The sequence below is a fragment of the Sardina pilchardus genome, chromosome 14 (assembly GCF_963854185.1).
Source record: "Sardina pilchardus chromosome 14, fSarPil1.1, whole genome shotgun sequence".
NCBI lineage: Eukaryota > Metazoa > Chordata > Actinopteri > Clupeiformes > Clupeidae > Sardina > Sardina pilchardus.
In genome coordinates, this window is record NC_085007.1 from 16,614,714 (window position 1) to 16,640,416 (window position 25,703).

Here is a 25,703-nt window from a genome sequence, read left to right on the forward strand (position 1 = left end):
GATTAATATATCTGTACCTGACAAACGCATGCTTAAAACACGTGGCCTGGTTATTCTCACAGTTGAATACCTTTTAACACAACTTCTGCCAGCCGTGCAGCCGAAGCGGTCGCCTGCAGTCCCGTTTCAAGCGCTATTGCAAACATCACATTACTCAAGCAGGCAGAGTGTGGCCGTGGACTGCTATGCCATGCCTGTTCTCTCGGGTGGAAAGTTTAGGTTATCCGAGTGTCAACGGCCATAAATTATTGGGTCCCTCACAGCTCGACGTCGGGCCCAGTCAGAAGAGTCTCGTAGCACGCTGATATTTTGGTTAATGTGTGTTTTGTCAGACGTCCAGCAGGAGCATTAAAAACGCAAGGGGAAGCGAGGTCCAAGAAGTCGGTGCCCTTTGAGACTAGTCGGTAGTAGTTCGCAGCTGCAATGAAGGAACAAGACAGTGTTCGCCTTTCCACGTTTCTGCTCCATCTATACCCCCCTGCAACCCCCCTGCAATCCCCCCTCCATCCCCTCCCCGCCCCCCAACCACCTCCATCCTGGCTGATCGGATTCGCCGTCGGTCTACCCAGCTCCATGAAAACTGAGACGTGGGATAACAGTTGCCTTGGACGTTTTCCGAGGCAGAACATCCAAGAGCAATTTAGCCGTCAATGTCATCTCCGGGTGAATCAGTAGTTTTGAAAAAGATCAGGCAAATTTTTCTTAAAAAGGACAATTCTTCTGTTGCACTTTAGAGCATCACGTTAAATGCTGCCACATGTTGGACTGCAAGTCACCAGGCAGACGTCGCCTCTTAACCTTGTTATTGCGCCCTTTGCAGACACACAGCAGGCACGACTCACTGATATGACCATTAAGTGCAACTTCCAGTCTTTTCACTTTCAGACTTGGGACTCCATGAGGCCAGCTTTATAGGAGAATCTAATATCAGTCGACAACCACGAATTTAGAGTTAAGGGCTACTTTAAGGCCCGCTGGAGGAGAGCCAGGGACACGAAGAGGCCTCTGCCCCCTTCTTGCCAACAGAGCGAGGCTTGCTAGTCTTAACCGACTTCAGTGAAAGTCCCCTCACTGCAGCTGTGAGGCTTCCTGCCGCTCTAAGACAAGTGGCTGATTCAGGTTGAGAACGGATGGGGTGGGGGTGCGGGGGGACGACTATGCTCAGCTGGTTGCTCAGACTCCGAATCCCAGAATCCCCTTGGGCATAGGAGTGCTGCCTCACTCCTTACAAGGCCCAGTGGCTGACCCGCGAGTCAGCAGTGTCAAGCTGCTGGGGATTTAGTAGAGTACATCAAGTGTGTGTTAAAAGCTTTGGGGTTATGTCTTTGGAGAAAACATCTAGACAAACAGACAGCCTCTGGAGTCTTTAACATTACAACCAAATAATAATGTTTTGACCCTAGACCTGAACTTGCATGATCTCTTGTCTGGTTAGTAAGCTGAAAAAAACTCTTCTTCATCTGCTGTGCATTTTTTTATTCTGATCTTGCCAGCTTTCCTGACAAAAGAAAATTTGAGCACTTTAAATAATAAATGGCTCTTACAACTATCACTGCTGATTATGGTATGATTTGAAATGATTAGGTCATTTGGCTTTATGTGCAACTTGTAACTGAAACCCAAAACAGGTCCAGCCACGAAACTAATTAGGGCTAAATTCTGGCAGCTCCAAAAGCAAGCAAAGCTGATTTGTTTTCTCAAACAACCTGTGAAAACGCACTGGCTGAATGTCCTGGTGTGCTTTTAAGCCCCAAGTCGTCCATGCTCTTCAGGCGCTTGCTGTCTGCTGTTTGTCTACCCGCATCCTCACGGATGACTCCTGTCATCGTGCTCTTACGGGGGAGAAAGAGCGCTAAAGTAGTTGACACAAGAGTTTTCGCATGAGTGCATCTGGAATCAGTGGAGTGAAGGGACTGGGCGCCACGCTAATATGTGTCCCTGCGAACCTTCACTGTTCAAACGCTGAGTTCCTACTCCACTCCACGGCCCTCTTATTTATAAGAGGTAGCATGCTCTTGAGTCTTTTCATCATGAAAGACTTTCTTGTTGACAAAGCAAAATGAAAAATGATTCGACACGGCACAGGGGGATTTCGGTGGTGGAGGAGCTTTTCAGAAGACAAATTCTTTCCTTCCTGCTGAGGTTACCGACTGGCGTTGTGGGTTTCCGGACGGTCACACAGACGTTGGGCCGGCTCCGGCCCTGATCCGACCCCAATCCGGGCCATCACAGCGAGTTGCTATCTGTGATAAATCAATCGGAAGGACCACATTTGAAATGATTTTCCCCCTTAAGTCTTAGATGGTAGAAAGATACACTATGTTTACTCTCTCCGTTGCTTCAGCAATATTCTCAGTGGTGTGTCGTAACTCAGCGGCTACTTGAATGCTCAGGGCCTGTTGCTCGGCTCCTCAAATTTGAAATGGGAGACGGTTCCTGGCTGCATATTGTAACTGACCCTTTGAAACCAAATATTTCTTAAATTACACAGATTTACTACATCAAAGAGGGGGAAGGCTTTTGGAAAAGGCAATGCTGTGTGGTGCACACACATAAAGAGTCTTTGGTTCTCCCATTCTTTTACTCTCTCTCTCTCTTTCTCCCTCTCTCTCTCTTTCTCTCTGTCTCTCACGCATACATGTACAGGGATCATTCCTATGGTTCTCGTTCATGTTTATTTATCCAGAATGTTCCGAAGGGGAAAGTTAACATGGATGGGGGTCGGGGGGAGGGTGGGGGGGCTCTTGTTTCCTGATTTCCTGAGAAGAGGTTGTGGTTTGCAAACCATCCCCTTCTGCTGTCCGCCTTAATAACCTTAACCCTTTCCAGTTCCACGAAAGCCACTTTAATCCACAATGATCCCGAAGCCTATTAAACAAAAAACACTTAAAAGACTAAACACTTAAGACTAAAACTTCTGACATCTTAAAAACCCGACTTCCTGTGTATAGTCTATTATTCTCCCACCTAGCAGCCTTAGGTTATAGTGTGAGCGCACCGGCTAAACATTGCATGGCAAACCAGGCCCATCACACATCTGGTCGCCCGAAGCGGGCAGCTTGTGGTCTTGTAAGGATGGAAACGGACCAAGCCCACACAGCCATCCCTTTCACCTCCCTCAGGGGAGAAAGTGTTAAAGCTCGCACGCATTAGAAGCTTAGCACCTCCACACCGTAGACGCTGTTGCTTAGGCAACCGCAAATAAAAGGAGACGCAGCGGAACAACACTGACGGATGTAGGTCCGAGTGCATGTCAGGCCACTCCTGGTGGAGGAGGCGGCGGCAGCTGGTGGTGCTGCTGGTGCTGCTGGTGGTGCTGCTGCTGCTGCTGTGGTGGCGCTAGGGGATCTTGTAGCGAAAAAGGTTGGAGAGTTCCTTCTGGTTTTGTTTCATGGCTTCCAGTGTGACCTTATATGGGCTGCCAAGCAGAACTGCGCCTAGCCACATGAAAGCACTATATATACCTTATGGCCCTCCTCATTCTCATGGATGTCCGTGTGTGCATATGAAATTAGAGATTGTCTGCGCAGGGCTGGGGATGTGCATGGATGCATGCAATTTAGCGGTTAGTCATAGTTGACATAGAGAATTCCATAGGAGAGCTGTTTTTTTGTCCTCTCTTCCCTGCATTGTTTTACTTCAGTGTTTTTTAATGGGGTGAGTGCCATACATGTGTTTTGCTAGGGCACCAAATGAGTCAGAACGACCACGGGAAAGAAGGCAGATATTCAAGATTTTCACGGCTGTCTTTCTGTATGGACTTTACCCGAGTGGAGAACGTTCCGCGCAGAACAGAACTCCAATTCCACTCCCCATGATGACCATGGATGATTGGAGAACCCTTTGACCCCATTGCCTGGCTAAGAGTTCTTGGGTGGATGTAGCTACTATGCCCCATGTGTGTGTGTCTGTGTGTGTGTGTGTGTGTGTGTGTCTGTGTGTGTGTGTGTGTGTGTTTAGACACCACTCCAACCTTACAGTACATGCCCACAGGGAGTGTTAGCTCGGAGAGTCTCTGGGTAGAGCTGCCCCCTTTGATCTACACTCAGCCAGTGAGATAACTCATGTCCTTAATGTTTTTGCTGGCACAGGCTGGTTGCTTTCTCTACCCCTCCCCTCAGACAAGCCAGGGGAGATGAAATCATGGTGACCTGATGAATTGATCTTGACTGAATTGTTTGTTGTGGGGGGAAAAATGTTCAAGCTTGCAGCCTGGTGAGGAGGAACCTGTGGGCTCTAATTTTGTCTAATCACACCCTAAACTGTTTGCCCAGAGCATTAATCTTGTTTGTTCACCTTGTTCGCTGACAGACTGCGGGAGGTTAAAATAAATCAGGGTGTATGATTTGTGAGAATGACTTTCATCTTACCAAATCGTGGTAAGCTCTGTATATATATATCCTGAACATAAAACAAGCTGTGACTGTGTTGAATGTTTCTTAGTCAGTTGAAAGTATAGTCACTATTTTTTTTTCTTTAATTTGTCCATGTCTGTGTGTTACTTAGACATGGACAAATAAAACATTTAACATTTTTCATACACGCCTCAGCGCTTACGTGTCCTCTAGCCAGGAGACCTACGTCATCTATTAATGAAAAGAAAATCCCGTTTGTCTGTAAATCCACAAGACAAAACCTGCCGAGATTGAATTTCTCTACCAATTTAGCCGTTTATGGAGATGTTACTGCCGTGTAATGGGCCCGTTCCTGTCCCCCATTTGATTCGGGCCTTTTGAAAAACATGCTGCCTGTGTGTGTGTGTGTGATGCTAGCTGTGTGAACTTGAGCTTCCCTCCCGGCTCTGGCTGGCCTGTCTGGGCCCTCGGTAAGGAGGAGGAAATGGTCGGGACATCTTCCAGCCGAGCAGGAGGAACTGTGTCCAAGGCAAGCTCAGCGCTACCGCTAGGACTGTGTGGAGCTGTTATTAGCCACAGACGAGAGAATGAGTGAGTGAGAGACAGACAGAGAGAGAGACAGAGAGAGAGACAGAGAGAGAGCAAGGTCTCAGAGAACTCACCCTGATGGTGGCCATGTTGGGATTGGATGGAGGCGCAGACTTGGGGCAGATCTGGACCAAGTCTTCTCCAGAGCAAGATCCTATCTGGAAGAAGGTCTCTGAGTTCCCACAGTCTTGGAAATCTTGGAAATGTAGTAAAGTCCCATTTTCCAGGCCTGCAAAAACTCGTGAAATTCAGTAAATTCAATGAAATTTAATGTTATCCATGAAATTGCATTCCATGGATAATATTTCTTTTTCATAGCTTTCACAAAGACTTCACATAGCTCCACTCGCCTATCTGAAAAGGTTGTTTACTTTTCATAAATATTTAAGCTCAACCAGCGGAGTAATAAACACAGTTCTGAAAGATTCATGGAAAAGTTCTGAAAAGTTGTCAGCAAAACCGGTTGTGAAGTGAACCCTGAAGTCCGGTTGCAGACAGCACCCAGATGGTGGCTGGATCTGGCCCACATCAGGCCTGGATGTGGTGTGGATCCGCCACCAGGTGTGTTCCAGAGTAAGGTCCGGTTTGAACAAGCTCCAAGTCCTCCCCCCTCCCCCCCTCCCCCCTCCCCTCCCTCCATTCCCTCCTTGCCACTTGATGCTTTATGAATAGATGTGTTCTGGGCTACACATCAAATGTGCCTGCCCCCGGGCCCTTACAAATGAGCATTTCCTGCTGCACCGGGCCCGTGGTTTCTCCCTGTATGGGAACCTTCAGGTGCTTTTAATGGTAGAGGAACTAATTAACTAAGATGACTTATGAGCCCCTGAAATCAATCAGACTTATACTTACTGAAAACAAAATCCAGTAGCAACCAGGCGGGAGTCTTGTGTTAAGTTCCTTTTAAATGAAGTCCTATGGATTAGCGTTCATGGTAAAAAATGTCAAATTATGAGCCTGTAATTGTGTTGTCTCTTGGACGGTGGCCAAGTCGTTTTTTTGACTTGCGCCGCACATGGTGCAAAAGGACGTCATTATTCACAATTGCAAATTGATTTAATTACTCGACCGGCTTAAAGTCTGCCTTTATTTCGCGGGCCCTTTATCTTCCTGCTCCGTCTCGAGTGGTGCAGCTCCAGCCCTTATTCAGGGATGTTTTCTGTCTGCTGATCGGCTCGTGCATTTTTAAGTCACATTGCGTTCTGCACCTCCAGCTCCCCCGAGTTCTGAAAACCCCAAATGAGCAGGTTGGGGTGGGGATTATTTGCCCATGTTTTGCCTTTGGTTCCCTCTGGCAGATACCCGATCTGATTTATGACACCAGGCCTGCAGCGGGAGGTTGAATCCATAAGACCAGCTGTCACAGCACGCTGCCGCCCTAATAACATGGCACAGGTTGGGGGGGGGGTTAGCCGGCGTATGTTGTTCGACACCCAACAATGGAGTTTGGGGGGAGGGGGTAATCACCCCCTCCCCATTACATGTTCCCTCTGTTTGCCTAATGACCTGTTGCTCTTTTATATTTAGCAACCTTGTTATGACTACCAGAATTCCTGGCGATAAACACGGAACCGTTGTGAGTTCGTCGGAGTGGAGTTTATGTCTGTGGAGAGGGCTGTTATTATCCCATAATTTGTGTGGAAGATCTGAGGATGGCGAGCTCGCTCACTCCCATGTAATTACTCTTGGCGCAGAGATACATCGCCGAAACGTCGGGGAATCAAGCGTCGCCCCGCAGTATTTTTAGCCCGGGACAGCTACGACATGCTACATGTAGAGGGCTTCCATTCATGCATGACACAGGCAGAGCAAAAAGATGGGTTTTGCCTGACCCCCCCCCTCTTCCATCACCCACCCACCCACCCCACCAACATCACTTCCAGGTGTGCATCAACGGAGAAGCAGTAATGGATGTTGGAAGAACCACTATAGGCGAACAGTGTTTAGGTCTACAGACAGACTTAATACAGGGAGGAAGTAGTTCAGCTTTACAATGACATCATCTGACATCCAGTCGGCACAGATAGGCTACATGTGCACTTCAAAGTATCTTTCGTTGACATGCTTTGATTTGAATGATTCTTTAAACACAGCCAAGTCACTCTTCGAGTACATGGCTAATTTGTTATTGATACGTGGCCATAAAACAATGCTGTAATTTGTAGCAGGCTTGTATTGGGAAACAATGAAGAATTCCACAACTGAAGGTTTGTGAGTTGCTTTGTCATGCTTTGTCATGCTTCTGACTCTGGCAAGAAGATTAGACCTCCACAAAGCTGGGATCCAGTAGAAAGATCCATGATCAGAAAGTCTGATACACCCTCTCTTGATCATCAACCACACGCACACACACACACACTCAGTTTTCAAGTCAAGGGCACTTTCTCTTGCCAAGGAGATGGTCCCGACCATTAATCGTAATTGCTGACTAGATGCATTTCTTTGTATTGGATGCCCTTGTCCAGAGCCCTGGGTGGAATTCTCCCTGTTTGTTTAAATTGGTTTGCCTTTGCTGTCACCCCTGTGAATTTAAACAGGAAAAAGGCTCAAGAACACATTTATATAATTTAGTTCTTCATTAATCATATTCTTTTGTCAAGCATGCTCAAAGGGCGTTGACTTTTGCCCCAGTAACTATTTTCCCACCACAATTTGATTTGCTCAAGCTATTCCAAATTGCCACACCATGCGATGCGCAATTTAAAGCAATTGCTGTATGACGAGTTTGAATCCAATTCAAGCACATGGACTATTACATCTAGGTATTTTGCGATTTAACAAACATTGTTGTTCGAGATTGCAGCTGTGTTTGCCAGGTGACTCATAGTTCAGTCCTCAGCCATGCTCTTTACTAGGAGACTGATATTTGCACATCAAGTTTTAAGACCAATCGGTACATTGCCTTTTTAAAGGCAGTTATATTTTTCAGTGATATGCATATTTCTTCAGTGATATGCATATTGCATTTGTCATGGAGTTATATAATCCAACAAAACCAACCCCAGCCAGTCACCTTTGGCTTTGCACTGGTGGGATATACACTACCCACAAAAAGTCAGGTATATTTGACTTTTGGGTGAAATTTCAGGAACCTAAACTTCCCAGGTGAACTTTATGTGACCTTCTCTAAACTTTTGAATGTGCAAGTCTAAACAGTACTTTATGCACTGAAACATTACATTTCACCCGAAAGCCAGATATCCCTAAAATTTTGTGAATAGTGTATGTAGATAGATAGATAGATAGATACTTTATTGATCCCCAAGGGGAAATTCAAGCATTACATAGGGTCTCATCCATGCAGTCCATGCCAATATCCTGTAATTAATACCAAGCATGCAGAGACATCCTAGTGTCTCATGCAGAAGCTGCAGGAGGTATCAGGAAATTGCTTCACCTACTGTAGTTTTATGGCGTCTTCATGGGAAATGTAGTGTGTAATTCAAACACGAAATGATGCGCACAGCCACAGTATGATCCGTGTCCCTGGAGCAGGCATATTTGTGCAGAGCGCTTCATTCATATAAGGGCTTTTTTTTAGTGGTCCCCACATGATCTGTGCAGCCCAGAGAAATTAGTTTAGCTTGAACGTGAACGTAATCCAAGTGTGTCCAACTCCGGTCCTAGTGCCACCAAATGTCAAGTTCCTGTTTGCCCACAAATGCCCCTGAAGGGGTTAAAATATGGTAGGCTAATGCAGCGTTTATTTTTTGTTTCACTGCTTGAGTGCAGAGAGGGGGGGGGGGATAAAAAGGGGCACTGTGTTTCTTTTTCTGTGTCGCGGCGGTTCCCAAGACTTTTCTTCCCAGGCTATCCAGGTCACCATGCCACCAGCCTTCAGGCACCGCCAGACGCAGCTCTTCATGCTTGTCACCTCGTTTTACGCATATCTGCAGATTCACAGGAGGTCCTAAGTGCTTTCGCAGGTTTTCTTTTTTTTCCTTTTTTCCCTTTTTTTTTTTTACTTGGCCATCGAGGTCCCTCTTTCGATGACCGCTTAGTGCTCAGTGGCATTCTGAATTCCGAATCAGGCTCGGAATTCACAGTGCACCAGATGAGCTCAGGCCGTGGCCAAGGCAGACTGATGCAATGGTCTACCAGTGGCGTCCAAAACATAACAAAGTAACTTTACGCTTTAATGCTGCAGTTAAAGGCATAAAACGGCCACCGTTAAATATTGGAGTGTGTGTGTGTGCGTCTGAGAGGTAGACTCCGGGGGAAACTCATGCTGTTCGTATATTTTTTAGTCGCCCACTGGTCTGCGCTGTGCCGAGAAACTGTAGCCGTTTTATTTTGTGGCGTTTTCTTTTATGGTTCTGGCAAACGGTCCCGTATGAATGACCCTCCAGAGGGGGGCCTCGGGAGTGTTAACAAGCTTCTACATTTTCGGACGTGCCAATCCCCCCCCCCCCCCCCCCCCCCCCCAGCCCTAAGCCCTTTAATATCGGTCTCATCCCCCACCTCCATATCTCTCCCAAAGCCCAGCTTCCCAGCTGCCCCTTAGGGTGCCCACAACACGCACAACACTTGTCTCCCCTCTATACCGTCCCCTCCTCATCTCAGCTCTCTCCCCGGCCCTGCGTTGTGCGTTGTCCCCTCTCCCTCTCGCTTTACGAGGCGGCCGCGGCGGAGCGGAGCGTGGGCCTACGCGGGCCGGGCCGTTGCCAGGAGAGGAGCCGTCTGAAAGGGGAGAATCCTCCTGTGAAAGGGCGCGATTCAGTGGAGCTTGGGGTGGGGGGGGGGGGGGGGGGGGGGCGCAGCGCACACACTCGAACCCGCTGGCCGGCCGAGCCAAAATAATCAGATCAGCCACTCCGGGGCCCCCGGGCTCCACACTGGAGCCTTTGTTGGGCCCCTCCACCCCACACCCCCCCCACCTCCAACCTCCTTCAGCCCCACTACATGCTCCTCAGCCCAGGGTACCCCCAAGGCCCTGGAGGGGAGCGGAGGAGAAAGTAGGGTGAGGTGAGTTTGAGATGGGGGGGTGTTTGTGTGTGTGTGGTGTGTTAAGTGGAACGTGGGGGGGGGACAGTGTGCGAGTTGTGGATTGCATGGGACACCCTGTGAAAACCGGCTCTCTTTTCACACAGGTGAGACGCATTAATATGTCGGCAAATGTTGACCCGCCTAATGGAAAGTACACACACGCGGGTGCTGCACAAAGTTATCGTTTTCTCGCTCAGTGATAGCGCGTGGCGTTTTCGTTTCGCATGCTTTCGACTAGCGTGTGACTAGAGGCCCTCTCCGTTCCGGGGGCGCGTGTCATTTTTATTGACACACAATGTAATGTATCCAAGGAAAACAGATGGCGAGGAGTGGTGGTGTAACGTGCGCAAAGTGCCTGGCAGATCTGAGCCAGTGCATACACTCAGTGACAGCCTGACGAGCCGGGGCGCGGTCCTAGGCCCAACTCGCGGACAATTAATAACTTTGTCTTCATTTGTCTGTCGGTGTGAGCGCTAATCATTCTGGACGGTTGCCAAAATCGCAACGTCGCCCATTCATCTCTCCCCTCCATCTTTCCCTCAAGACACGTTTAGTTTTTTTCCCCCTCTAGTTGCCAAGGTCAGCTTTCATATGCCTCTCAATGCCCCAAGCGTTTTCCAGGAACGGGATGTTGTTGCATGTTTGGAGAGTCTGTGCATGTGTTGGGGGAAAAAGGCTGTAAATTACATGTGATTTTACCCAAGCGCCTCTCTCTCTCTCCCTCTCCCTCTCCCTCTCTCTGGTACAGTTGAGTTTTTCCCTGACGGAGAGGCACTCAAGGAAGAGGGAAGGGAGTGTGTCCACGTTGTAAAACAAATCCCAACTGTATTACCTAAACAACGGAATGATAATTTGACATGGGAACAGCCCCTCTTCGCTGTTGTTCTTGGCCCCTGCGAAGGGCCATAACTTATCTGTCCTGGTCCTCAGCGCATGGATGAGGCACATCCCAAAGCACACATCCCCCTGGATAAGGCGCTGATAGTGGTCATTTAAGACGACTCACCAGGAAGTCAGTGACACCCAGCAATAATACGCCTGGTCATTCGATTAGCTGTGCATGTTAACACTGATGAGCTGAAATAATTGCTTTTCTCTGGCTGGTTGGTCAAGGAAGACGTATTACACTCATTCGAAAGACATTGACATCAAAGACATTTGTTGCAGGGGGCTGGGGGCTGTGGTGCAAGCTGTAGAATCCAGACTATATTTTGTCTGAGTGCCCACGGGGACCCGGGTTCGAATCCGACCCGTGGTCACTTCCTGATCCGACTCTCTCTTCCACTTCCTGTCCTCCATATCCTGTCGATATCTACTGTCGCAGAGTTGTGTTGTGCTGTGCCGTGAATTAAAGGCACCCCTCCAAAGAAATGGGCAAAAAAACATGTATTTATTGAGATTGTGCGTGTTGCATAAATTGAAAATAGTATGTTGTGTGTCAACTGGTTCAACTGGTAACATATCAGCTGGATACTAAATGACCTTCACTGTCCTAAGCGCTATGAAGCTGAAGCTTACATGATATGCCTATTAGTTCAGTTTATTTTTAGTTGACCACAGGCAAATTCAACATGGCAAGATTTATTGGAAATAAATGAACAGTCATTATGCTGTGTGTGTGTGTGTGTGTGTGTGTGTGTGTGTGTGTGTGTAAGAGAGTCACAACTTTACTATTCAGTGTGACTGGCCTCCCCTGTGGCAGAGTGGGTGAGCCGTTGAGGTTGTGTGGAAACTGGCCATCATAAAAGTCCAGTCCAAAAGCACAAGCACACAGCACCCCACACATGGGGACTTTCACCGGCGAAGTGTTTATTTTTCATTAACTAAAACGCTTACGTATGTGTCGCCTGAGCAGCAGCAAAGCTCCCCTAGAGGTGGACTAAATGTGTAAACTAAACATGGCAGAGACACATTGGGGTCACCGTCGGTTTTGTCGTGCATGTTGTTTGTTAAACTGCCAAATCCCCCCCTCCTCTCCCCTCCCCTCCCCTCACCTCCCAGTTGTGTTGCACGTCCTCCATAGCACCTGGGTGGTGGGAATTAGACTGGACATAGCTGGGCAGTCGTCATAATCATCACAGCCTGCTCATTAATGCGCTAATGGTCGGGCCTGTGGCGAATTTCACCTCGGGCCAGCCGGGCGGGCGGGGGCTGACGGTATGCAGTCTTGCTATAGAGGCTGACCTCAGTCGAGCCAGATGTGTGGAGCAGAGAGCCGTCTCGTAAACAGATGGACAGGCAGGGGTCTGCACTTCCTCTCTCCTAACTGACCCAGGGTCTGTGATCTCTACTCATGAAGTTATTTATTCATCAGGATTGGGAAGAAAACAGAGTCTGATTCTAATTGTGAATATCAAATGCAGACAGAATTAAATACAGTATGCGTCTTCTTCTGTCAGAACTGCTAGACTGTGTGAATGGCTTCAAATAATCTCCAGCTGGAAAGAATGGCTTACTGTTATCAGCAACGCATTTGGAAGGTGATGACCTGAAATGACTAAATCACACTTTGTGCTGGGGCAGTTTGTGAGCACTCTAGTATACAGGTATGCAATTAAGCAGTATACTTGTAATTACATTCGTCTGTACTTCGGTACTTAAACATCAATAAAAGCTACAACTAATGACTTTATTACTGAGGAGCAGAATCTGAGATTTCAAGTGGATAAGGAAGTGAATTCAGGGAAGCATTTCACTAGTTTCTCGAGTGTTATTGATGGTATTTTCCAGTATGACTGACTTATCTTTGGTGCAATAAAAACATTTTCCCTCCCAACATCAGAAATCAAAGTTAAATTCCATTGTGCTCTGTTTCAAAATCATTAATCAGAGCCATCTTAAAAAAAAAAACAATATAGAAGAATAATAAAACAATCAGGTATATTTGTGTTATATGTACCTATGAAGTGTGGTTGGTGATTGAACAAAAGTCTCCATCTCTGCTCCATTCTCCAATTGCAGTATTTCAGCCCTGTAGTGAGTGCTCTGTGAGTTTGATTCCAAGGTTGTGTCAGTTCAAAACTCCCTAACTGTTCTTTCTCTCTCTCTCTCCCTCCCTCCCTCCCTCCCTTCCTCTCTTCCTGCCTTCTCTGTTTTCCATCCAGCTGCAGACGTGACCCTATCTGAATCTGGGGAGATTGAGCCTGTGGCAGAGGCCCAAAGCGGAGGTCTTCCGACGTCTGAAGGTAAAGCCACCACTTGCCTCTACTTGCCCCCCCCCTGCTGCCATTAATTCTTCATTTACATGTTGATGTGCATTTCTTCCAACAAGCCTGCTGGAACAGCTGAGCATCAGGGGGTGGAGGAGATGATGAGCCGTCATAACCTTTCTATTTTTACCTTGCTGAGGTTGAATTATAGTCTACCCATAAGCCCCAGCTCATACTGCCGTGGCAACCATTCCGAGTTCCTGAATGGAATCCACTAGACAGAATTCTCTGGTGTGTTTTCTTTTTTTTTTTTTTTGGCCCATCTTTACCTCAGACGTTGATGCATGTGAGCCATTGTCAACAGTGCTTCAGGGTTCACACTTAGGATTACTGAGAAGTCAGGAGGCCTCTTATAAAGCAGAAATATAGCAGATTTGGTGTAAAAAACATGAAATGATGCTTGTGTTACAAGAGGTGGAATGAAGCCAAGCCATAAAGCTAAGGTGAGCTGAGGATCCAAGTCCCCTTCAGAAGAGGAAAAAAAACAAATACAGGGCTAGGTTTTCTGTGGGTAGAAGCTTGTTGAGAGAGAGAGGAGAAGATGAGAGGGAAGGAAAACGAGAGAGAACGAGGCACTCATCGCTCTCAGCGAGGGTTTTTCTCTGTTCACAAGCTCTTATTTGCTGGGCACGTCCTCAAAAAAGACAAGTGGCCAAGCGGTGGCGCGGAGTTGAGCTTTTCCCAAAGTGGTGCTGAAATGCTGACACTACCGGTCAGCACCGCGCAAGCACGCTAGAAACATCTGTCCAAGAGCACCGCCAGGAGAGTTTCAACATTCATTTCATATCGCGCTTCAGAAACGTATGAAGAGTTGCAGAGTAGGTTTTTTACCTTAATCGAAACCCCCCCCCCCCCCCGGATGTCCTTGACTGCATCTTTTCAAGAGAACCACTTTTTAGAATGGACCTTTGCTGTCTGGCTACCTTGGGATTGCTGGCCAAAAATTTCCTTCTCAGAAAAACTCCTACCCTTCAAGCCCTTGCCTTCCTCCCTGCCCACCTCTCCCCACCCCACCCCACCCCACCCCCACGCTTGACTGGGTCTCTGATTGCATACCGAGGAAGCAATTATGCCAGAATAAAGCATTGGTCCTGATAGGACTCTCAACTCCCCTGCATCCTCTTTCCTGCACAATTTAGAGCCCTGAGGGCACTGCGGCAGAACCCTAAACGGTGCCGTGTTACAGGCCCACATTTGTAAGCACTGAGAGTATGGAAATGTATGTGCTCCAGTGGTAAAAAATGGAATCTTGACTGTATGAAGGCCGATCTACACCAACAACTGTAACAGTAAGAACTATACAGTAGTTTTAAGTTGCTTTATGTTAGTAGAACGGCCGCACTGTATATTATGACAACAGCGACATAAAGAACAATATCGAGTGAACTTCAGAGAGCAAATTTGAAATGATGGAAACCTGACAGCCAATAGAATTGTATAAATCATCATTAATCAACATAATATCCTAGAGAGACTTACTTTATCATTGGACTATGTGAACATATTGTTAGAGTTACAATTGTCTTTACAGTTAAAATTATTGGTGAAGAATGCTGCTGCAAGAGCTTTAAAACATAAAGCCAAGAATATATTTCCGGAGAATTCCATTGAGTGGCAACCAAACAGAGCTGTTCTGGTCTGGTGCTGGCATTAGCGGCCTAATAACATAATGATCATTTCAGAAAGTTCTGCTCCATTTGTCAAACGTCAAGCCATATCGGAACTGGTGCTGGCCTGATGATTGCAGATTGAGTTGTGCGGCTTAAATGCTGTTCCAGATCCGGGGGAGGGGGGGCGGGGGGGGGGGAGTTGCATGTTGCTTGCCTTGCATGCTCATGTGTGCACATAAATCATAAGTCATAATTTCAGGAAAACCCACCACTTTCCTCATACGGGGCCTGGCTAATACTAGTGCCTGAAAATGGAATGCCAGGCCACAGAGAGTTGTTTGTGTTGGCCTTCAGAGTGCTGTGCGGGGAGTAAAGTAAGCAAGTAACAGTTTTTCTGAAGGACTGCAATCTCTGCGTCTGTGCTTTTGTAACCATTCGTTTTAAAACAAACAGACATGTTTAAAAAAGCGAGGCCAACCCCCAAGCTCAGCTCCGATTGGGAGCGGCACAACGTTAACTCGACGATTGAGATCACTCGTTCGGAGCGCGGAGATTATGATCTCAGAATGTGTATAAGCATATGGCTTATGGTTGATTTAGCTGCATTATGCCAGAAACAATCTTGTCAGGGTTTGTTGTTACTTGCGATTTGTACGTAACAGTGACACAGTATGTCATGTAGCACTCTGCGTGAAAGCTAAAAGGGCCCGAAGCCATTGCACGGTTGAAGTAAGGTTACTACCGGACTTAATACTCATCAAGTTTAGTAAAGTTAGACATCGTTTCCCAGCAAATGAATGGGGGCCAAGCCCAACACTCCCTACTCGATCGTCCACGTCTCCGGAACGTTCCAACACGCACTCATTTTTACAGCTGAGTGTTGCTTGGCCCGCCGTGAAGGGTGGCACCGACTCAAGAGGAAGCGGAGTTTTTGCTATTCGGATCTCCCCCCCCCCCCCCCCCCCCCCCCCGAGAGAGAGAGAGTGCGCCGAAATCAGTCAGCCGCCTCCTGCCTTGATATCCGATACGGCATCCGAAGCTCCGACAGGTAGGGCAGCAGGCCTCCTTCTGGCCCCTGCCCAGTGTTGATGGTGATGGATAAGTGCTCGGAGGATTCTTAAATCAGACGCTGTTCGGAGGAGCTTGTAGGCCAGAAACGGCTGGAGATGTATTTTATTTCACTAGCTCAAGTTCGATAGTGAGACTGGGGGGCTGGGGGCTGGGGGGGGGGGGGGCTGAAGGAGGGTGGTGAGGTCGGGGGGTCGGTTGAGGGATTGGGGAGGGGGGGGGATAGGAGCTGGCCAGAGAAGGAAAATGCCGCTGTCAGGTTTAGGTCTGCTGTATTTTCGACCCTTTTTTGGGAGTAGATGCCATGGATGGAATGCATTCTTATTATTGTATTACAGACACCATTAATAAACTGTCATGCATCCGATATAGCGCTTCAAGGAAGAAATAGCCTACACAGAGAAGCACATTGGTTTGAAAAAAAACCGAGAGGACTTATTGCAACTTTCCACCAGCAAGGATAAAATGCTGTACACTTGAGGAAACACAGGAAAGGATTAATGATGTACTTTTGCATGATGAATCTGTGAGAATCTGAAAAATACTGAAAAGGTTTTCCTGGATTTGGGACTGGTTTTTCCCTGCGCTCTCCCTAACAAAACATTGAGGCGTTTATAAGGCCAGACAGTGGCCAGCGTTCGGCCATTCCGGGTTATAGTGACTTGTCAACACTGGCTCCCTTTTTGTTGTTTATCGCCGCGGCCCCACACACACACACACACACACACATGTACATACATACACACACACACAAACACACACACAGAGAGAGAGAGAGCGAGACAAACACACACTTATATTGCGCACACACACACATACAATAAACACAGAGAGAGAGAAACACACACACACACACACACACATATATCCTACACACAGTAAACACACACACAATAAACACACACACACACACGTACACACACACACACACACACACACGTACACACACACACACACCCACACACTCACACACACACACACACACACACACACACACACACACACACACACACACACACACACACGTACACACACACACACACACACACACACACACACATGTACACACATGTATACACACACGGCCCAAGAGAGGCTGAGTGGTGCGCCCAGCGTTCCTGCATGCCAGCTGCTTCTGCTCCGAGGCTCGCTCGCCGGGGCGGCCCGGCACATTCCCGACTGGCAGGGGCAGGAAACTCCAATTAAGCCTGAAGATGGCGGCAGCAGCAGCAGCAGCAGTAGTAGTGTCGTCGGCGGTGGCGGCGCTGGTGGTGGTGGTGGTGGTGGTGGTGGTGATGACATCAGCCTTTGAGTGTGCCTTCTGTGGTGAAGGCCCGAGCCTGCCGAGTTTCCATTGCGTAAGTGCTTAAGTCGGGTGCTTCTCCACACACACACACACTCAGACTCTGTGCTATGCAGCAGAAAGCTCCTACCCTAGGTGTGTGTGTGTCTTTGTGTCTTTGTGTCTTTGTGTGTGTGTGTGTGTGTGTGTGTGTGTGTGTGTTTGTGTCTTCCTCGCTGATATGACTGACAGTAATTCCTCAGCCAGTAACTATGGACACCAGCTTCATAAACATGACCTACTGCCAGACTGTGTTGGAGATTAGCTTTGAAAATATCCTTCGTCTGTCATATCATATGGAGCCTGGCTTTCCATTGTCTGTCACATTATATTCAGTCTTGAGGAAGGATTTGCCTTCTTTTACTGTGTGGCTGTGTTTTCAAACTCTTGTCTTCACATAAACCCTAGATATTGTTTTGAGCAGAGACATCAACTTAATGACAGGAAAAAACGTGTTCGTACAGATTATGGCTTGTACTTTATTTTAGAGCACCTGTGTGATTTGGATATTTTTGGCCCAAGTTAGAGAACTTTGTGGTCTAGACGCTCCATCAGGCCGATGTTTGCAGTAAACAGACATCAGTTGATGAGGTGAGAGGTGCAAAGAGCCAGATAATGTTTAATGACCTGTCTCGTCGGCCATGTCGTTTAATGCGGTTTCAATGCGGAGTCTAATTGCATTGCAAGACAGCTGTTTTTTTTTTATTATTTATTTATTTATTTGCATTGGTCCTTCTTAACTCAAACCCCTGAAGCCTGGAGCAACTTAACTCAGTCGAACCCCCTCACGAAGACGTTGTTGTTTACGACGGCGTTTGCTCGAATTGCTGCCCTCATGGCCACCACTGAGCCTTTAGCCTCTGGTGCTCGGTGTGGTTGCCGTTTGACGGTGGGGGGAGGACACTGGAGTGACTGAATTAGCTCGTAATTGGACTATTGTTCCAGACAGGCCTTCCCTCCTGGCCCTGCTAATCGGCAGTGCTGCTTTCGATTAGCACGTGGAGCGTGCATGCGAGTTGTGGCTTGGCAACCAGGTAGCGACTTGGGCTCGCTTCCACGGCTGCGAAATTACCAAAGCCAGCCCTCTGCCACATCTCTTAACCTTTAGCGTGCTCCCTTCGCCTGGTATGTCCTGCGCAAAACAAATCTTGTTTGTGCTCTCATTACACAAATAAACCCACTGGTTGTGTTCACCCTGCCCTCTTGAAAAACACCTAAGCTAAACGTTCTGTGTAGTATCTTTCCGCACACGGAGAGTGTTGCGTCGTATTGACTTGATGAGGGGCACTCCTCAGGGGCTCAGAACAGACAGTGAACAGAGCCTTAACAGAACTGAAAATGGTCCGGAATGTGATGGAACAGAAAGTGTGTGTGTGCACTCTCCCCGACTGCTCTGGGGGAGAAGCCTGTGTTTTGGTGGGGGGGGGGGGGTCGAGAGTCAGTGGGTTTGTGTGCCTTGTAGCCTGCTGTGTGGTTTAGGGCCAGTTGATGAGGGGGCAGTGATGAGGGCAGTCCTGTTGTGGTTGCGCCAGAGGCCCTCTCGTCTCCCTCATCCCCCCCCCCCCCACACACACACACTCACACAGTCTCTGGGCCCTTGGCAGAGTGGAGCGGAGCTGGGGGAGTGGGGGGGTAGAGGAGCAATGGAGTGCCCAGGAGGGAAGTCTGCCACTGGGCTCCAGGTTGCACTGCTGCTGCTGCTGCTGCTGCTGCTGCAGAGAGGAGAGATGTGCCCGTGCCTGTGAGAACCTGCCCCTGACGGCAGACTCGGCCCGCTCATATACAGTGAAGGCATTTCTCTTTCCTTTTCATTCTCACTCCTTCTCTGTTTTTTTTTCTTTTCTTTTTTTTCTCAATCTGCTGTCTTTCTTTCTCCCGTCTTTTTTTTTTTTATCATCTTCATCTCTAGACTGTTTTCTTGCTTTCTTACTTTCTCTCTTTCTTACACGCTCGGTCTACTCGTTTTTCTGCACCTCTCTCTCTCCTCCTGTCCTACTCTGTTGCCCTCTCTCCCAGTCCCTCTTCCCCCTGTTTTTCCTCCCCATTAGCAGGGCTCCTCTGTTGCCAAAACAGCCTTGTCTTTTATTTCTCGTTCCCCCTTGCCACTCTCCTTGCCCTCGTTTCACCAAGGTGCATAGTTCTGCCTCCCCACCCTCCCTCGCTGTCTCTCCCTCACCACCCACACCACCAGCCAACACCCCCCCCCCCACACACACACACACACACACACACACTCTCTCTCCCCCAGCGCTCACTCCAGATCAGTATCAGAGTGTGTGGCTCTGTCTTGAAGTGATGCACGTCCTATCAACGCACCCCTATCGTACCTGTAGTGACTCTCTTCAGCTCAGTGGAATACTTCAAAGGCGCCCGCGACGGCTCGTCCCCTTGACCTGTTGTTGTTCTTCCACTTTCATGCGTGAACTGTCCTCTTTAGGAGACGTCCTTGTGAGAGTGAGCGCTTATCGCGTCAAACGGCAAATGGATTATGTGTCCGTTGGTTCATATGGAAACAATGTATGGGAAATCAAATATGCGAACACAGTTTCCTACGGGTTGGGATCCGGTCTTCCTGACATGCAATTTAAAGCTGGAATAGATAAATAGGACTTTTTAAAAAGAATGGTGTTGGGGAGAAGGGGGGGTCACAGCACATGGATGGCTTTTATACAGCACATGGAGTTTAAAAAAAAAAGCCTTGAGCACAAAATCACCTCCAAAGGCTTTTTTTTACTACATGTCAGAATCTAATTCAGTTAAAATATGGAACCACTGTTCAAACCACATGCACGCATTTGGCCTGCACTTCCAAAAATATGCATAACCCCCCCAAACTCACTCTGAAAAAAAGCAAGATTGGACATGAAACTGAGGGAGGGAAAATAAGTGGAGCAGTCCACATCTGACCCGGCCACGTTGGACTGCATGCCTGGCTGATAGGACTTGGCTCGTTCGGTGGGCTATCTGAGGGCAGTGTGTTTGTTTGGGACCCGTCTGGCCCTGGCCGCTCAGAAGCCGTGAGCTCACGCCGGCCGGCCGGCCGCCACCCCGAGGGTCGAGAGACTGTCCAGGACCCGAGCAGCTCCACTCTTCTCCTCCCCCCTCTCTGTGTGTTTCTCTTTCTCTCTCTCTCTCTCTCTCTCTCTCTCTCTCTCTCTCTCTCCCTCCTCCACCTTTCCCCCTCCTCTCTCTGTCTGTTTCTCTCTCTCTCTCTCTCTCTCTCTCCCTCCTCCACCTTTCTCCCTCCTCTCTCTGTCTGTTTCTCTCTCTCTCTTTCTCTCAGTCCCCACATCACCTCTTTCCTCCCTCCGTCTCTCACTTACACACATGTACACACTCACTTTCTCTGTTCTCTTTCCTTTCCTCTCTGTCTGTCTCTCTCTCAAACACACATGTACATACTCCCTCTCTCTCACTCACTCACTCTCTCTCTTTCTCTCTCTCTCTCTCTCTCACACACACACACTCACACAAACACACTTTCCCCGTGGTCACCTTGTGTTGTTGCATTCCGCACCTTGGCCAAGGTGCCATGTCGCACTTCCTTGCGAGCAGCAGGGAAAGGTTACAGAGGTGACCGTGCTCAAGAAGCACACACACACACACACACACACACACACACACACACACACACACACACACACACACACACACACACACACACACACACACACACACACAGTGCTGTGGACTTGCTTCCCAGCGTGGCGGATTGAGGTTATTTTCTTTCACAGGAAGTTATTTTGCATTTGCAGCAGTGAAACATCAGGAAAACAATAAGCCTTTTTCACAAAGCACCCAAAATTACAGTATATATATATATTTTGGGGCCAAAATTACTATTATCTTCATGTTTTGGTGAGTGACTTTTTGGCCACATTTTGCCACTGAATCAGTCTGGCACGTCCTCCTGCCAAACTTCATCTCGTTGCTAGACTCCCTCTGCATCACGTCTCTCTGCAGTCTCAAAATAAAAATGGAAGCTTCTGGGTTTCCGACTGCTTGTATATGTTGAAGGTTCCAGTTCTGTCACATCATTAATGATGGTTTTCAGAGGAAGTTGGGGATCTGACAGAGAGTATGCGTAATGCAAACTTTCTCTCTCTCTCTATCTCTCTCTCTCTGTCTGTCTCTCTTTCTTTCTCTCTCTATTTCTTTCTTTGTCTCTCTCTGTCTCTCTCTCTCTTTCTTTCTCTTTCTCTCTATCTCTCTCTCTGTCTCTCTCTCTCTCTCTCTCTCTCTCGCTTCCCTACTGAGCTTTGTAACGGGCCCCGTACCCAAATATTCAATTTGCTGAAACTCAACCCCTGCAAACAAAGCCGTGCTGACGGCTAACATGGTGAGCATCAGGGGAATCTCCCGGCCAAAATCAACAGGCCTCTCGGGGCTATCTCACACACACGTGTGTGTGTATAGAGACCGAGTCACGGTGGGAGCGGTGGAATGAGAAAGGGGACGGGGGGACGGGGGGACGGGGGGGTCAGAAAGGACAGGCCGGCGAGGGGTTAGCAGCGTCGGGGGCTTGCTGTCTGTTCTCTCAGGGAAGGTGAGGAGAGGGAGAGGAGCTGAGCCAGCCGTTACTTCAACCAGATGTGGTGCAGCAGGAGAGAGAGAGACAGAGAGAGACAGAGAGAGAGAGAGAGAGAGACCAACAGAGAGAGAGAGAGAGAGAGACAGAGAGATGCGTCTGGCATCCCCACCGCCACCACCACCACGTGGACGCCCTGCTCGGCTGCCGGGGTTCAGCAGTTCAGCCGGGATTAGGCCTTCAAACGCCCGGGGTCAGCTCCCTCCGGCAGCCAGACCTCGGACCAGTCAGCCAGTGTTTATCTCACCCCCCGCCCCCCCGCCCCCCCAACCACCATCACCCCCACCCTGCCCTGTCTGAACAAGACACAGCTGGAAGCGACAGAGAGCTGGCGAAGGAGAGGAGGAGGAGGAGGAGGAGGACGGGGGGGTGAGAGAGGCGCTTATAGGCTACACACAGACAGGAAGTCGGCACGCTGCTCTTGGCCTGAGAAGTGCCAGAGCTCAGAGCAGTTGGTTCTGGTTATGGCCAGCAGACAGAAGCCGAGGACTGTTGTCAGTAGTGGCTTTCCCCATATTCAGTCGTGCACTTCAGAGTTGGCTTTCATCATCTCTCAACAATATCCGTTTTTTTGTTTATATTTTTTTTGTTCTAAAAGGGATTGCGGCTTCAAAACATTATGCCAACACTATGCCAAGTCAGCTGAAATCTGGACCAACAGGTTGTTCATTTGAACACTTTGTAAAACTAGTCCACATGTCTCAGAGAGGTGAAAGGCCCACTCAAAATCCAAGTGTGTGATTGACATGGGAGCGAGTGGGTTTCGGAATGCATGGTAGCCGTGTTGATACTCTGTGACCTCGGCATTGACCTTTGACCCCCTACCCCTTTCCTCTCCCCCCGTCACCTTCTTTGACCCTCCCGCAGACCAGTACCTGGAGTTTGTGGAGCAGCCGAGCAACATCACCCACATGCAGGGCCAGACGGCCACGCTCCACTGCAAGGTGTCGGGCAGGCCGTGGCCCTCCATCCGCTGGCTGAAGAACGACGCGCCCGTGGTGCAGGAGCAGGGCCGCATCTCCATCCGCAAGACCGACACCGGCTCCAAGCTGCGCATCCAGGACCTGGACACCACCGACACGGGCTACTACCAGTGCGTGGCCGCCAACTCCCTCAAGGTCATCACCGCCACGGGGGTGCTCTACGTCCGACTCGGTAAGCGGAGCTTCCCTCGAAAACGTGTGGAGAGTTGTTTTGTGTGCTTCAGATAGATAGATAGATAAATAGATAGATAGATACTGTATTGATCCCCAAGGGGAAATTCAAGATGGAATTCTTCAGTGGGCTTTATTAGGATTGTCTGTCGATGGAGTGATTCTATTTTATTATTGTTTGGGTTTTTGAGCCATTGAGCCCATGGCATTGGGAGCGCTGTGGGATTTCGAATTTGAGATGAGATGAGTGATGTGTTTTTATTTTTTATGTCTGACCACATTTTGGCATGCCTGAAAACCAGAATAATGACATTACTGGTTAAAACTCATTCCAGTTTCATGTTGGTGCATTCTAAAACACAGTGTTTGCTTCATAGTTAAGTATTTGGTTGCTGTATTTTTAGTCAAACTGGAGTGGTGGGACGTTAACCTCCACTTATTGTTATCCCTGAGGAGACATGAGCTAACCGGCTCAAGTAGAAGACCACTGACTCCAGGCATTCCCGTAGTCAGAGCTTAGTGGCAGACTGTTCTGCTGTGGCTTAAACAGCCATTTCATTTGTGGAGAAACGCTCTTTTTCTGCCCATCACGTTCATGGGCACAATCCATTTATTCTCAGTGTGCTGTTAAAAAATAAAAAGAAAAAGAAAAAAGAAAAAAAAACGACGGCATATCCCTCATATTTTCTTTCCTGTCCGGCTATTTGAGGTTATTATGTGGCGAGCTTGCCGGTCTGCTGGAACTGAAGCCACACTGTTTCACGGGGGCTATATGCACAAAAAACCTTCGCCTGGCATCACCGCTAGATTTATTGGAGGGTACCCGTATAAATCTCTCCGTTCTCCCGCAACGCAACTCGGGGGCACAGGCTACAGACTTTCTCAATGTTCCTTCTCAGGAACGTTGGTCCCTGAAAAGGGAAGAAAACGAAATGAAGTCAAACAAAACAATATTGTGCGCACATGGCCCGAGAGGCTCGAGCCCCGAGCCCCGTATTGGCCGTCGAGGACGTCTGACAGGTTTAGTAGGATGTCACGGTGAAGGCATGGTGCGTTTCGTTTTTTCTCCCCCCGCCTGAAAAGTCATCTTGATGTAATAATAGTAGGCCACTCTTAAGGATCCTGATGGAAGGTTGCGTTTGCCATTGAGTTTGATCCCGTGGAGGGGAGATAATATTCAGTCTCTCGGCGAAGTCAGGGTCGAGCCCTTTGACATGAGCCCGTTAGTCATCTTGTCTCAAATGAAGCGCACATCTTGTAACGATCGGTACTGCGGTGCGATTAATGCAAAAAGCATATGCACGATAATGAGCTTTTAGGCTGTGGAATGGAACATGAGGCAAGTCGGCCTTTTCAGAGGAGTTCTTTTTTGTAGATATATAGAAAGCGCAGTTGAATCTGTGAAATGCTCCGTCATGCGGATGTGTTGACATTGTGCTGTCATCCAATTGCTGTCATATGGTGGCAGGTCATGAAAGGTTAATGTGAGCAATATTCTTAGTGTTGATAAATGAATAGGATATTGAAGACTGTGTGACCTCATGGCTGTTATTCGGTGGTTGGTCTAAAAACACTCACAGTCCCTATTTTCTTGTCTTTTACAGGACAGTCTCCAACACCTGGACCAGATGACCCGTAAGACATTTCTTTTTTTTAAATCTGTTGTTATATAACTGCAGACTCTCCTTTCTTTTCTTTTCTTTCTTTCTCTCCTTCTTTCCTTCTCCTATCTTTCTTTAGTTTTTCTTTCTTTCCTTTTTTAATTCTTTGACCTTCCTTGACAAATTGTACCACTGCACCCTGCCACTACCCTCCCATAGTGAATGATCCGTGCCCACCACCACCACCCTCTCCTTCCTTTGGCATGGTCATCACAGAGGGAGAGGAGCACGGGTATCTTCTTCATGTCATGATGAAAGCTGAATGGATTTCTCTTGAGGGGATTTAAACAGCTGGCTCTGGCTGTTTAGTCAGAGATCCAGACAGACTAAAGGAATGCTGATTCATCGGTCTTTTCCTGTAGGTGACGTTATTGGTTTATCAGTGCGTCATCTGCAACAACTTAACTGGCTTAAGATCTCGTCAATTTACACATGTGAGCTCAGCTCAAGGTTAGCACAGATAAAAGTGAAGTATAAAGTTGTTTATAGATGTGCCAGAACTTTCACAACACAGCCAATTTAGAGATTTCAAGGCCTATAATTACTTAATGACGACAAACATTGAGACATTACTTTAAAAACCAACAGAAAGGATAATACCAAAAGATTTTAGGATGTTAAACTGCATTAGGGTAAAGATTGCAGGATGTTTAACTGCATTAGGGTTAAGGTTTTAGGATGTTAAACTGCATTGGGGTAAAGGTTCTCATCGTCTCATTGATAAGCTTTGTCTTTGTCCATGTCTTTGTTTTGTTTGTCCCTCACCCTTAGAGCCTCTCAGGGTTGCTTAACATGCAGTCTCAGCCTCTCGCTCCGACTCCCAACTCCCAAATCCCCTCTTTCTCCTCCTCGGCTCCTCTTGTCTGTGAGGAAATAAGCCGATGGGCCGCTCTTCTTTCTCCTGCTCTCTCAACCATTCTGCTACTGCTGAATACTTGTTGCTCTTGGCTATGGAAATCTTAACAGGAGAGAGAAAGAGAGAGGGAAGAAGAAGAGAGAGAGTGATGGAGAGAGAAGAGAAAAGAGAGAGAGTGATGGAGAGATAGTGAAGAGAGAGAGAGAGAGAGAAGAAAAGAGAGAGTGATGGAGAGAGAATAGAGAGTGATGGAGAGAGAAGAGAAAAGAGAGAGTGTTGGAGAGAG

The 25,703-nt window shown here is 48.0% G+C and overlaps 1 protein-coding gene across 1 annotated transcript in view; it reads left to right on the forward strand.

The window, feature by feature from the left end:
* Positions 1 to 25,703, forward strand: part of ror2 (receptor tyrosine kinase-like orphan receptor 2) — an 81,320-nt gene that overhangs the window by 38,965 nt on the left and 16,652 nt on the right. Inside the window, exons 2-4 of the mRNA XM_062553665.1 lie at positions 13,034 to 13,114; positions 22,614 to 22,901; positions 24,505 to 24,535. Of these exons, the coding sequence (XP_062409649.1) occupies positions 13,034 to 13,114; positions 22,614 to 22,901; positions 24,505 to 24,535 (400 nt within the window). The remainder of the gene's footprint in view (positions 1 to 13,033; positions 13,115 to 22,613; positions 22,902 to 24,504; positions 24,536 to 25,703) is intronic.